The 14825-nt window shown below is 38.4% G+C and overlaps 1 protein-coding gene across 1 annotated transcript in view; it reads right to left on the reverse strand.

Annotated features, from left to right (window-relative positions):
• Positions 1-3435: 3435 nt before the first annotated feature.
• The window catches only part of LOC137253611 (KH domain-containing, RNA-binding, signal transduction-associated protein 2-like), a 41227-nt gene continuing 29837 nt past the window's right edge, over positions 3436-14825 (reverse strand). The window contains exon 6 of the mRNA XM_067790869.1: positions 3436-3952. Within this exon, the coding sequence (XP_067646970.1) occupies positions 3792-3952 (161 nt within the window). The 3' untranslated portion in view covers positions 3436-3791. The remainder of the gene's footprint in view (positions 3953-14825) is intronic.

The raw sequence follows: 14825 nt of genomic DNA on the forward strand, positions 1-14825 counted from the left end.
ATCTGCAAGGCACATGAAAAGTGAAATTATAAAAAAATGGAAGATAACTAAAACACCCTTCGGGATAAATGTTGTCAAAAAACAATGCGAATTGTGAAAATGCTTACAACAATAAATTCGAAATTTTTACGCAGACTTCTCAAAGTTTACGATACCCAACTAGCAAAGCAAATGGAAAGTAAGTTTTCAAAAAGCTTAGTTAAATAGACCCTAAACTTCCAAATTGAAGAGGCGGTGTATCGAACTCTAAGAGAAAATCAGTTTGGCTTTAGACAAAACCGATCCTGTGTTGATCTAATAAATACCGTCCGAATCATTGTTGAACAATGCTGTGAATACAGAACATCAGCTTATTTACTTTTTATCGACTTTAAAAAGGCTTTTGATAGTCTCGACAGGAAATATATTTGGGAAATACTACGAAAACGAGGGATGCCCAATAAAATAATCAACATTATAAAGGCAATGTATGCCGAATTTAAGTGCCGGGTCAGTCACGATGGGCGCCTCTCAGAACCCTTCGAAATTAAAAGCGGGGTGCGACAGGGATGCATACTCTCCCCGCTCTTGTTTATCTTGGCATTAGACGAGATTATGAGGAACGCAGAAAATGGTGGACACGGTGTACAGTGGACGCCTTTCACTCAGCTAGGGGATTTAGAATATGCAGACGATGTCTGTCTGCTAAGCCACAGAAGTACTGACCTTCAACACAATTTAGAAGCTGTCAACACACATGCAAAGGAGGCCGGACTAAGCATCAATACAGCGAAAACCAAAGTCATAAGATGCGGCTATAGTATTTCATCAAGGCCATTGACGCTTACGGTTGACGAAAATGAAATCGAAGGTGTAGAGTCCGTTGTTTATCTTGGTAGTATTGTCTCAAATAAGAGCGGTGCAGATGAGGACGTTCAGTCTCGCATAAACAAAGCAAGAATGGTTTTTGGGCAACTGGCAAACGTGTGGAGGTCCAGCCAAATATCTTTAAAAACGAAGCTTCGACTGTTTAATTCGAATGTTAAATCAGTACTGTTTTATGCTTGCGAGACGTGGAAAAGCTCAACTTCAATTCAGAAACGTCTACAAGTTTTTATTAATAAATGTCTGCGCCGAATCCTGAAAATTCGATGGCCGGAAAGAATTTCAAATGACGACTTATGGTCTAGAACAAATCAACCTAAGGCTACCACAGAAATAACCAAGCGTAAATGGTCGTGGATTGGTCACACTCTCAGAAGACCTCCAGTAAATATAGCCAGACAAGCATTGCGATGGAATCCACAAGGAAGCCGACGACCTGGTGCACCTGCGAAAACTTGGCGCAGAACTGTGGATAAAGAACTCGAAGACGCAGGATATACGTGGAATGACATCACAAGAACTGCACCTAACAGAATAAGATTTAAGTCGGTGGTCGAGGCCCTATGCTCCAATAGGAGTTGAGGAGGATGATGATGATGATGATGAAACTTCCAAAAGGCTGATTTTTCGTTTAGAAAACGTTTGAAAAAAAAATGTTAAATAAGCAAAATGGAACTTGGTTATAAGTTTGTAAATGTAAACTTTAATAAAATCATTATATTATATCTAATTTCTGCTTTTATGTACGGGTCCCTTCTTCGCTCTTATTTGGAATCCAAATCTATAAATAAAGTTTTGGTTGTAAAGATGGAGATTCGGGCTATTAGCTTTGGGCAATTTTGGTCGTAGTGCTTTTGTTTAGCTATCTTTTATTAAAATAATTTGTTAATAAAATAATAAAAAAAAAATATATTTAAGTTAAACGGTTTTATTGAAAACAATACTTACATGAAATAATAATAATACTAAAAGCTAGAAAATAATTAGGTAGGTCCTAGGTACTAGTCATCACACTCATCATCAATCTAGGACGTTGATCAGATAGTTAAATAAAAGTGTTGGGCTCGTGAAATTTCTAAAAATGTGAGGCAGGCGCAGCATAACCTTATTGAGGTTCAGTTATATATATGACTATCAATAGAAATTTGACGCGTCCAACGCTTTTATTTAATTGTCTGATCAAAGTCCTAGATTGATGAGGAGTGTGATGACTACACTGAAAGAAATGGTGCTAGTAAAATCAACAAATCGGTTTTTGTTGTTCTTGACTTAACGGAGATTCGGTGAGATTGATCGAATTATGGTTAATTCGACCGAGTTATTTGTCAAGCGAACAAATTAGTTTAGTCATTTCAACAGAAAAGAAATTGTCGCTCTTAAGTTAACAAAATTCTGTAAAATTGACAGATTCCTAATCAATCTAACTGATTTTTCTGTTAACACAACTGATCTCACTGGTCATTTCAACAGCGATCAACAGTCAAAACATGAGCAAATTTCGAAGAGAAATTTACGCTCACGGCGCTCTCTACTTTGTACTTATGACGACGGTGCCACTTGTTTAAAAAAAAAACACCAAAATAAAAAAACCACCAAATCAAAAAAAAAAACACAAAATAGGAAAACAACAGAAAACTAGTTTTTCAGTTATCAATACAAAACGAAAAAACCATTTTTTGAATTTACTGGACTCCTGTTTTTCGGGTACAATTTTGCAACTTCTCGTCCAAGCGAAATGCAAAATTGCGCCCTCTTGTTGCAAAAGATTTGCTTGAACGAACAGGATTTTTCTAAAGTTAGTAACATTTTGTTCAAATTTTTATGAATTTTCACTCACGCCAATTTTTTTTATTATCTCGATACTTGCGCCACCTAGCGGCGATTTTTTTCATAGGTCGCTTTCTATTCTTGTATGTATTATGTGTTCCAAGTATAAGCCAAATCGGACCACAAATACTATTGTTTGAATACCTCGATCCTTGCGCCACCTATCGGCAATTTTTTTCTTATTATTGCATTGTCATCGGGTTCTGACCTAGATTCGAAGTTTCAGGCTTGTAGCTTATCGGGAAGTTACTTAAATTTCAATTACAAAATTCGTGCCAGCCTGTCAAGTCAAGCTAAATAAAACCGTTTAAAATGACGCAACAAGATCTGGCTTACCAACAAGATCTCTACTTTACTACATAAATTGATATCGCCTAGATAGGGTTGACAATCGAAGCTCTTAACGCTGTTCTCGATATTAAAAGTTTAAATATTTAGCATTGTGCATTGATATGGCGATTTCTACGCAGCCTTTTAACCTTCGAAAAAGTTTATAAATCATGTAAAAGTTATATGAGGGCCATAAATCAGTAAGAAAATCTCCGTTTTTGTAATTTTTTTCGATGTTTTTCGCCGATAAACCATTGAGTATCAAGTCAAAAAATTTCGTGGAATTCTGCTTCGTTTATATTCTATATTTATTGAATTGCAAGTCATATTTAATTTTTTTAGGAGTTATTTTAACGTTTTGTTTTATAGTCATAATTTTTAACTAAACCAGTAGGAAATAAATTTAGTTAACACTTAGTTCATTTTATTATATTTATTTTATTGATAATAATGTATATGTCAAGACATGATTATTTTTGCGTATATATGTAACTGATAGGCATGTGCTGAAATGCACTTTCGAGTGAGCGAAATGCAGCACATGTCTTTAAGTTGGCCTTTTTTTATTATTTTCTTTGAACGGGCGTTAAATACCAACACCCGCATTTTAAGAATTTTAGCATGAAAATATTTCTCAGTAATTTTTTTTTTCATTTATACCCGTTTGGTGAATTGAATTTTCGTTTAAAGTACATACATACATATGTTATCCCAGTACCATCAATTATATCTTATATTTAATTTTACTTGATTTTGTTGAACTTATTCATTTATTTGTATCTCTTCATTATTGTATGTGCAGTTGGTTTAAATGTTGCTTTAAGTGATGGTCTAGCCGGTGGTGATTCACGAAAACGTTTCATTTGTGTTGTTGCATATACAGGGGGTGGTGGTGGACGTTTATATGACAATGCTGATGAAGCAACTTTTTCTAAAATATTTATTTTGATTAATTACTTTTGAAATTTGAATTAGTATATATTTTAGTTTAATTGTTCAATGATTATAAATAGTGGTGTATATAGTGGTTTTTAAAAAAATCATATTTATATAAATAAAGAACAGTTTGCGAACGCTAAGGATAATTTTTTCAATTCAAATCAATTAGATGTAGTTTATTGATAATTATAATACAGCTCGTAAGAGATAAACGAAAAATACATAAAACTAATTTTTTACTCTGCCTTTTAAATATAAATTTTTAAACTCAGCGTGCTTTGCACACAGAGTATATTAACTTTGATTGGATAACGGTTGGTTGTACAGGTATACAGGAATCGAGATAGATATAGACTTCCCTATATCAAAATCATCAGTATCGAAAAAAAAATTTGATTGAGCCATGTCCCTCCGTCCGTCTGTCCGTTAACACGATAACTTCAGTAAATATTGAGATATCTTCACCAAATTTGTTACACGAGCTTGTCTGGACGCAGAATATATTGGTATTGAAAATGAGCGAAATCGGATGATAACCACGCCCACTTTTTATATATATATATTTTGGAAAACAAAAAACCTGATTATTTAGTAAATAATACACCTAGAGTGTTGAAATTTGACATGTGGACTGATATTGAGGCTCTTGATAAAACATTTAAATAATTTTTTAAAATGGGCGTGCCACCGCCCACTTGTGATAAAATCAATTTTACAAAATATTATTAATCATAAATCAAAAACCGTTAAACATATCGTAACAAAATTCGGCAGAGCGGTTGCCTTTACTATAAGGAATGCTTTGAAGAAAAATTAACGAAATCGGTTAAGGACCACGCCCACTTTTATATAAAAGATTTTTAAAAGGGTCGTGGACGAATAAAATAAGCTATATCTTTGCAAAAAAGAGCTTTATATCAACGGTATTTCATTTCCCAAGTGTATTTATAGCAAAAAATAGGAAAAACTTCAAATTAGTGGCACCGCCCCTTTTATGAATAAGCAATTTTCTATGTTTCGGGAGCCATAACTCGAAGAAAAATTAACGGATCGTAATAAAAATTGGTAAACAAATTTTCCTTATAGCAGGAAATATTTCTAGAAAAAATGGACGAGATCGGTTAAAGACCACAGCAGCTTAGATGTAAAACAAGTTTAAAAGGGTCGTAGACTAGAATAATAAGCTATAACTTAGCAAAAAATAGTTTTGAATCAATGATATTTCACTTATCAAGTTTTATTGTAAGAAGAAATGGGGATATATTTTTTTTTTTAAACGGGTGTTGCCACGTGTTATGTAGAAAAGTAATTAATCTGAAATGAAATGTACAATTGAAGCTCACGCTGAGTATAAATGTTCGGTTACACCCGAACTTAGACACCTTTACTTGTTTTATATAAGAAATACAAAAATTCATCATCAATTGGCGCTTAACCGCCTAAGCGATTTTGGCCGTATCGTAACAAGTTACGCTATCTGCGCGAAATTTGTGCTGGATGGAATCAACTAGCTTCTCACACTTTTCAATGGATATCGTCAGGGTCGGATTAACAAGTAGGCAGAATATGCAGTTGCCTGGGCCCCGAAAAATGAAAAAGACTTCTAAAATTTTCTTACAAACATAAAATTCTAGAGAGTGAAAGAAAAATATAATCAGAACTGAAAATAATTTGTACTCAAATAAATAAAACTCAATTGACCGCATTCAAAAGGCGATGACCGACGAACTAGACAAGGTTCCTAAAAAGCACATTTCCGACTCATTTGACAAATTGTATTAGCGTGCAAAGAAGTGTATCGAAGTAAAAGGAGAGGATATTGAATAATAAAAGAATTATCTCAAAATATACCCTGGTTGTTTTTAATTTGAAAAATTTCAGTTATTTTTGGACTCTATTTTGACTGCTATGCGTTCAGTGAGTCATTGCAAAGTGAAAAAGCAGATTTGCAAACGTTTGCTTTTTTGTACGGATCGTTAGAAGAGAGTTTAGTTTCATTCCGTGAAAAGTTCAATGATTTCGAGGAAAAAAAAACAATTATTACCTGGTGTGAGTTATACAGAAAACGTACTCGTCGTAGAAAAAAACAACCTAATGACGGAAATGCTACAGAAGTAGAATTTTCGCCTCGCGATGATTTTAGGACAAAAGGTTTCCTCGAAATCATCGACAATCTTCACAGTGAAAGTATATGGAAGTTTCATAGAAATTAGCATTTCTCATCAACTTTTCTCTAAGTAATGGAGGAGACCTCCACGAAGCTATAAATAACTTTGGTTATTTTTTATTCTAGAGATTTGGAAGAATTTTTCATTGAAATGAAACAATTCCAAAGTTACGTGAACTCCAGATACACTGATGCACAAAAAAATTATAGTCATTTGTATAAGATTCTAATGGAAGATCAATTAGCCGATGTATTTCCTAACACAAAAATAGCTCTGCGGGTTTTTTTAACATTAATGATCACAAATTGTTCTGCCGAACGATCCTTCTCGCAATTAAATAGAATCGAAGCAACTGAAGGAGCTACAACAGATTTATTAAACAAAATCGATATTGATGAATTTGCCGTAAACAAATGAAGAGATGTTTAAAATGTAGATTAGTAATTTTATTGATATTATTAAATTGTGACAATAAAATTTTTATGAAAGATATGTTTGTATTTTTTAATCGAAAAAAGAAGGGAACGTACGTGAAAAAAGGGCCCCCAAATTGATGATTGCCGAGGGCCGCGTTGAGGGTTAATCCGGCTCTGGATATCGTGTACTAAGTCTGACATTTTTCCCAAAGTTCTTAGCTTCTTGTTCAATTGCATTCAAGTCTGTTTATTGTGCAGGCCATTTAATAATTTGCGACTTTCTTCTCGCGAACAAGGGTTTCACTCGTTGTGTTTTTTTCACATTATCCTGCTTATATATCCATCTAAGCATCATGTTGTTGTTGTTGTAGCGATAAGGACACTACCCTTGGGGAGTGTTATCGATGTTGACGTTCCTTCGCCGGATGCAGATCCGGTGCTTTGCGCTCCACAACCCCTTGAAACTATTTGGTATTTAAGTCTCCTCTTACGACAGGCATACCTACCGCGGGTATATTCTAACCCCCTCACCCGCTGGAGGGAGCTGCATGTTGTCTTCAACGTTTGCAGGCATCGTTCCTTTTATCAAGGATATTTGTATAAAGACATTGATCCATGACTCCGGAAATTTTGTAAATGTAACCCATAATATGGTATAAGAAACAGGGCCACACCATAATGGAACACTACCATGTTTACCCCCAGCGGGTTAGGGGGTCAGAATATACCGCGGTAGGTATGCCTGTCGTAAGAGGCGATTAAAATACCAGATTCAAGGGGCTGTGTAGCGCAACCCTTTCAGGTTGCCAGCGCAATATATAGCTTCTCCAAACCCAATTGTCAACCTCACCTATCCGTGACGAATCCTGTTTCACAAATGGACGAGGCTCTGGCGCCCGAAGCTCCTCATGGAACTTGGGGGTGGGGAGGGAGGGATGGCCCGAAGGTTTAATGTTGCCATATAAATCGTTCCTGAGATGGTTGGTCTAGCACCTAATGGAGCTGTGTTACCGGAGCGTACTGGATCTGTACCCACCAAAGGACCATCACATCGATAACACTCCCCAAAGCCTTCGGGGAGTAACCTTATCGCTACAACAACAACCACCATGTTTCACGATCTTTACATTGTATACGAATTTATGGCTTCTTTTATAATGAAACAATACCATTTTGCACAGAATATTGCTGAGTACACGCCCCGGACAAAGCAATATCAAAATTTTAGAAACACGGTTTTTCAATTAGCAGTGTTTGGCAAGCACTGCGAGTGTATTTCTGCTGTGAAAAGCTCTCAGTCATTGCAGATGCCGTTCGGAGTCGGCATAAAACAAGTAGGTGCGTCCCGCCAATTTGCAGGAAAATTTTAAAGGAGCAAGACGCAAATTGGAAGAGAAGCTCGGCCTAAAATCTCTTCGGAGGTTATCGCGCCTTACATTAATTTATTTTTTATTTATTATTTATTTTTTCGTTGGCAATAAAAGTTGTAATTTTGTAATGGAATTTAGAGTATATATTACTTATTTGGTTGCTTTATAGCTTTAATAGCCCGGAAACCAAGCTTTTATTAACTTGTTTATTCCAATGCAGTGGAGGCTTACACCGGCGTGTATCAACATCACCTATCCAGCGAAGCCTTACACCTCTCAATTTCATCACTATAGCATCAATCGTCCTCGATATAACGGTCCCGAAATTCGACCAATAGCTTTTTTAAAAGGTTTGAACTGCCTAAGTATTTAATCCTTGCAATTCCCATTTTTGAATTTGTTAAATATGTGTTTCAAGTCATTCTCACGAGATAGTTCCTCAAAAATTGTAGTATTAGCTGTTTAATTTGAGGAGATATCTCGTTATATGTGTCTAAAAACATTGATTTTTTATACTCAGCTGAGCAGAGCTCACAGAGTATATTAATTTTGTTCGCACAACGGTACCCTGTAAAGGCATAAAATAATCGAGATAAATATAGACTATATATCAAAATGATCTGGGTGATAAAAGCAATTAATTTAGCCATGTCCGTCTGTCCGTTCGTAAGCACGATAACTTGTTGAAATTTGGTATGTAAGTTCCTGGGCACTCATCTCAGATCGCTATTTAAAATGAACGAAATCGGACTATAACCACGCCCACTTTTTCGATATTGAAAATTTCGAAAAACCGAAAAAGTGAGATAATTCGTTACCAAAGACGGATAAAGCGATGAAACTTGGTAGGTGGGTTGACCTTATGACGTAGAATAGAAAATTTTCAAAATTTTGGATAATTAAAAGAAGGTAATTTAAAAGTTTTGCAAGCTGTAATTTGGCAGTCGTTGAATATATTATGATGAAATTTGGCAGGAACGTTACTCTTATTACTATATATTGTCACGGATATTAGCATCACTAAATTATCCCATCACTAAGGCGATGCTAAGGCCATGCCAAGCAGTATTTACGTTAATAATCAAATCAAGTATACACATATATAAGGCAGCCCAGATAGATGTCACACACAGATGCATTTACTTATATGCCTATGTGCGCGCGAGAGACTGTAAACTACAAACATTCACATCAATAATTCAATCTTTATGTATCTACATAAACGAATAAATAATTGCGTCTACACATATGTACGTATACGAGCAGCGGAGCGGCAATGCACAAACACATGCATATATCTTATCTGAGTTGTCACAAGAGAGAGCAATAATTTGTGCACGTAGTTGTGGCTGGCGATTTTGTAGCCGAAACAACTAGTAAGTTCTGGAAATCGAAGAGCCTAGAAGTATGCAGCGTAAACTATAAAAGCGGGGCAAGCGAGTAAGAAGTAATTCAGTTTGATTTGAGTTGTCAAGCAGTTTGATTAAGACGATATCTAGCGAGCAATAGCAGTGTTTTGCTATTTTGAATAGTAGAGTTTCATTGAGCTATCAATCAGTGTGGTTATTAAGCAAGCTAGCTATTCGTTGCACAGTTTGTTATTGTGAAGTACTTTAATAAAGGCCATTTTGCATTATTACAAATTGGAGTTATTTATTCAACAGTTTAGTGATTCGAACTTAGTAGAGGATTGCAAATAAGAGGATTTGCAGCAAATTCGTTACAATTGGTGTCAGAAGAGGAATTGTTGAATAAATTCCGAAGATTGGGAATACAACTTGGACATGGCAAAGTTCAGTGAATTGAAGATCCAGCAACTGAAAAAGGAGTTGGAGAACCGTGGATTAAATACAACTGGCAATAAGATCGAACTTCAAGCACGGCTACGAGAGGTAATGGAGTCGCAAGGAATTGATGTGGACGAGTTTGTCTTTTATCCTGATGGGGACGAAACAACAACAAAAATTGAAGAGAAAAACGAAACATCGCAGACAGTTACAAACACAGACTTGAACATGATATTGGCTGCAATATCGGCACAAATGTCCGAAATGTCATCACAAATATCCACCAACATGTCATCCCAACTGGAAGAACAAAAGACAAATATAACATCCCAACTGGAGTCACAGAAGACATACATATATGGCATCCCAACTGGAATCACAGGAGGCACGTATTTCAGAAATGACGTCGCAAGTGTCATCTCAACTGGAAGACCAAAAGACATATATGGCATCTCAATTGGAAGCGCAAGAGGCACGTATATCTGAAATGTTGGCAGAAATTTTGGAACAGGTATCATCAAAACTGGAAGTGCAGGATGCAAAAATGGCTCAATTTCAGGCAGAAGTAAATGATTTAAAAGGTCGTATGGAGCAGTTACAACTAAATCGCCCAGCTGTTTCAGCGAGTAATCCAAAGGTAAAGACACCATCCTTTGACGGTTCTGTTCCTTTTCAGGTCTTTAAGCTACAGTTTGAGAAGACCGCAGCAGTGAACCAATGGAATGCTGAAGATAAAGTTGCAGCTCTGTTCGTGGCACTGAAAGGGCCTGCCGCGGAAATCTTACAGACCATCCCAGAGTACGAGCGGAACCATTACGAAACATTGATGAGCGCTTTAGAGAGACGTTACGGAAGCGAGCATAGAAAACAGATATTCCAAATTGAGTTGCAAAACCGCTACCAAAAAGCAAATGAGACATTGCAGGAGTTTGCTTCAGATATTGAAAGATTGGCTCATCTTGCAAATGCGGACGCACCCGTGGAATACACTGAAAGGGTAAAAATCCAGAGTTTCATAAATGGCATACGGGACGTGGAAACGAAGCGAGCTACATACGCAAACCCAAAGCTGACATTTGCTGAAACGGTATCACATGCATTGACTCAGGAAACGGCCTCACTATTGAGTAAACCAGCATACAAAGCTCATCGTGTAGAAGTGGAAAGACCAGATTGGGTAGACACTATTTTGGAAGCACTGAAGGCATCACAACAGAAAAATGCCGGAGTTATTAAATGTTTCAAGTGCGGCAACCCAGGTCATATTGCACGACATTGCAGCAGCGGTCCCAATAGCTCCAACAATGTGGGTGGTCGTAAACGCAGAGCAGAAGGTGATGAGCAAATATCCAAGACCACTCAACCGTTAAACTAAATCGAGTCAGCCGCAAGGGGCGACAGCTGGCTCCCGCAATTGAATGCCCCATAATCTCTATCTCGCAGATTGGAAGAAGATCGAGCAATCTTACTGTTGGAGGACATGTGGACGGAAAGGAACGGTTACTGACTGTAGATACGGGTGCATCTCATTCCATCATTCGAGCGGATTTAGTCAACAAAAAGATAAGACCATTGCTTGGAGCAAGATTACGTACAGCCACGGGAGAGGACACCCAGGTAATTGGAGAAGTAGAATGTGAAGTCGCAATTGGGAACGTCACGGTAGTACACAATTTTATAGTGGCAGAAATTGTTGATGAAATCATAATTGGAGTGGACTTCTTAATCGACCAGGGCATCAAGATCGACATGCAAAGCAAGACGATGCGATATAAAAACATGGATGTACCACTTAATTTCGGCTACGAGAGAGGCTACAGCAGTAAACGAGTGCTGGTGGAAGAGAGTCAGCAAATACCACCAAAATCCGAAGCAGTCATCTGGGCAAAGGTTGATGGAGATTGTGGGACAAACAAATTGTGGGTTGTCGAAGCAGCAAACAAATCAGCACTAAACATACTTGTAGGAAAAACCCTGGCTATGACAAAACAAGATGGACGTATTCCGGTAAGAGTACTCAATGAGTTCAAGTCACCACTCAAACTGACTAAAGGAGCTATTTTGGGAAGATGCCAAGAGGCTGAAGTAGTTATTAACTGTGAACAGCTCCAGGAACACGTTTCAGCTAGTAATACTGATCTTTCAAATGACATCACGGCATGGATGCAGGGGCTAGAGGAAGCATATCAGAGTAAGGCAAAACAACTGCTCCTAAAGTACGCGAACATATTTGACCAGGATGATTCTAAGCCAGGCCGCACCAACGTTGTGAAACATCAAATTGACACTGGAGATGCGAGGCCGATCCGTCAAGCTCCACGTAGTGTTCCACTGGCGAAGCGGGAAGTTGTGAGTCAAATCATTCAAGAAATGAGCGACAGCGGCGTCATCGAACCATCAGCTAGTCCATGGAGCTCACCGGTAGTACTTGTAAAAAAGAAGGACGGAAAAATGAGGTTTTGCGTGGCCTACCGGAAGTTGAATGACGTAACGAAAAAGGATAGCTACCCATTGCCAAGAATTGACGACACTCTGGACTCGCTATCTGGTACGAAATGGTTTTCCACGCTGGACTTGAAAAGCGGCTACTGGCAAGTGGAGGTGAAGGAGGAAGATAAAGAGAAAACAGCCTTCAGTGTCGGTGATGGTCTTTGGCAATTTACAGTGATGCCTTTTGGACTTTGTAATGCACCAGCTACTTTTGAGAGACTCATGGACCAGGTACTGAGAGGACTACATTGGAAAACATGCTTGGTGTACCTGGACGACATCATCGTATTGGGCAAGAACTTTGATGAACATCTTAAGAACTTGGAGGAAGTTTTCCAGAGAATAGCTGGCGCTGGTCTGAAGTTAAGTCCCAAAAAGTGTGCGCTGTTTAAAAAGGAAGTCAATTATTTGGGTCACAAGGTAACGACAGAGGGCATCTGCACTGCGAACGAAAAAATAGAGGCTGTAAAGGATTGGCCAAGACCACAGAACCTACATGAATTGAGAAGTTTTCTTGGGCTGTGCACATATTACCGCCGATTTGTACGAAATTTTTCCAGCGTAGCCCATAGCCTCCATGAGCTTACAAGAAAAAACAAAGCTTTTGAATGGAAGAAGGAGCAAGAAGTGGCTTTCCAAACATTGAAGGAGCGTTTGTGCACTGCCCCAATGTTAGCATATCCGATTCCAGGAGCAACATTTATTCTAGATACAGATGCGAGTGGATATGCTATAGGAGGCGTTTTATCACAACTGGTCGATGGACAGGAGAAGGTAGTTGCATATTACAGCCGTTCGATTGGAAAACCAGAGAGGAACTACTGTGTTACGCGGAGAGAGCTGTTGGCATTGGTAGAGTGCATTAAACATTTTCACAAATACCTCTACGGCAAGCGATTCCGTGTCAGGACAGATCACGCAGCGTTGAAATGGCTTCTGCAGTTCCGTAATCCGGAAGGACAATTGGCACGGTGGATCGAGCGACTACAAAGCTATGACTTTTCCATTGAGCATCGAAAAGGTAGTACCCATGGAAATGCTGATGCAATGTCACGAAGACCATGTAGGCTGGAATGCAAGCACTGTTCAAAAGCCGAGGCTAAAGAAGACATTATAGATGTCCGGCTAATGAATATAACATGTACAGATGAATGGGACAAGGAACAACTAAGAAAGTGTCAGCTAGAAGATGCAGATCTGTCACGTGTTATGCAAGGGCTCGAACGAAATGAAAGACCAAACAGAGAAGAGATGTCAGCAGAGAGTCCTATTGCGAAGTCATATTGGGCACAGTGGAACAGTTTAGAATTGATATCCGGTTGCCTTCATCGAGTATGGGAGAGTGAGGATGGTAAATACAAGAATAAACTGATAGTTGTTCCCAGAAAGAGGATTCCTGACGTGCTCAGCGAGCTGCATAATGGTCCAAGCGGAGGTCATCTTGGAATCACGAAGACGCTCGAGAAGATTAAACAGAGATTCTATTGGGTTGGTTGCCGTCAGTCGGTCACTGAGTGAATTGCGAACTGCGAGGTTTGCAGCAGAGCGAAAGGGCCCAGAACACGAAGTCATGGCCAGATGAAGCAATATAACTCAGGTGCGCCATTTGAAAGGATCGCTATGGATGTCGCCGGTCCATTTCCTACTAGCAACGGCGGACACAAATATGTGCTGGTAGTTATGGATTATTTCAGCAAATGGCCAGAGGTATACCCAATCCCAAATCAAGAAGCGGAAACGGTAGCAGAAGTGTTTATAAACAATTGGGTTGCAAGGTATGGTGTACCAATGGAGTTACATTCTGACCAAGGCAGGAATTTCGAATCAGCTGTGTTCCAGGAAATGTGTAAGTCATTGGGCATTCGAAAAACACGGACAACTGCATTGCATCCTCAATCCGATGGTATGGTAGAACGATTCAATAGAACATTGGAGGAGCACTTAAGGAAAGTAGTGGACAAGTACCATAAAGAATGGGATACCCGCATACCATTATTCTTGATGGCTTACCGATCAGCAGTGCATGAGACAACGGGCCAAACCCCTGCAAAAGTAATTTTTGGCAATGACCTTAGACTGCCAGCTGATTTGAAGTTTGGGATAGATGCCAATACGGAGAGAAATGTCAGGAAATCCACTAGTGATTTGGAAGAAGAGCTAAGAGAAATACATGATCTGATAAGGCAACGAACAAAGATTATGAGTGATAAGATGAAAGCCAGATATGATAAAGCAATTAATTCAGAAGGTTTTCAGGAAGGAGATTTGGTGCTGTTATACAACCCACAACGTAAAAAAGGTTTGTCCCCGAAATTGCAGTGTAATTGGGAAGGCCCATACAAAGTTGTAAAACGGATCAACGATGTAGTGTACCGCATACAAACCATCGGTAAACCACGAACCAAAATGAAGGTGGTCCATTTGGAAAGGCTAGCAACGTTTAGATCGAGAGATTTGTCTGATCGGGACGATCAGACTTAGGTAGAGGGCAGTGTCACGGATATTAGCATCACTAAATTATCCCATCAATAAGGCGATGCTAAGGCCATGCCAAGCAGTATTTACGTTAATAATCAAATCAAGTATACACATATATAAGGCAGCCCAGAGAGATGTCACACACAGATGCATTTA

The sequence above is a fragment of the Eurosta solidaginis genome, chromosome 1, assembly GCF_040869045.1.
Source record: "Eurosta solidaginis isolate ZX-2024a chromosome 1, ASM4086904v1, whole genome shotgun sequence".
NCBI lineage: Eukaryota > Metazoa > Arthropoda > Insecta > Diptera > Tephritidae > Eurosta > Eurosta solidaginis.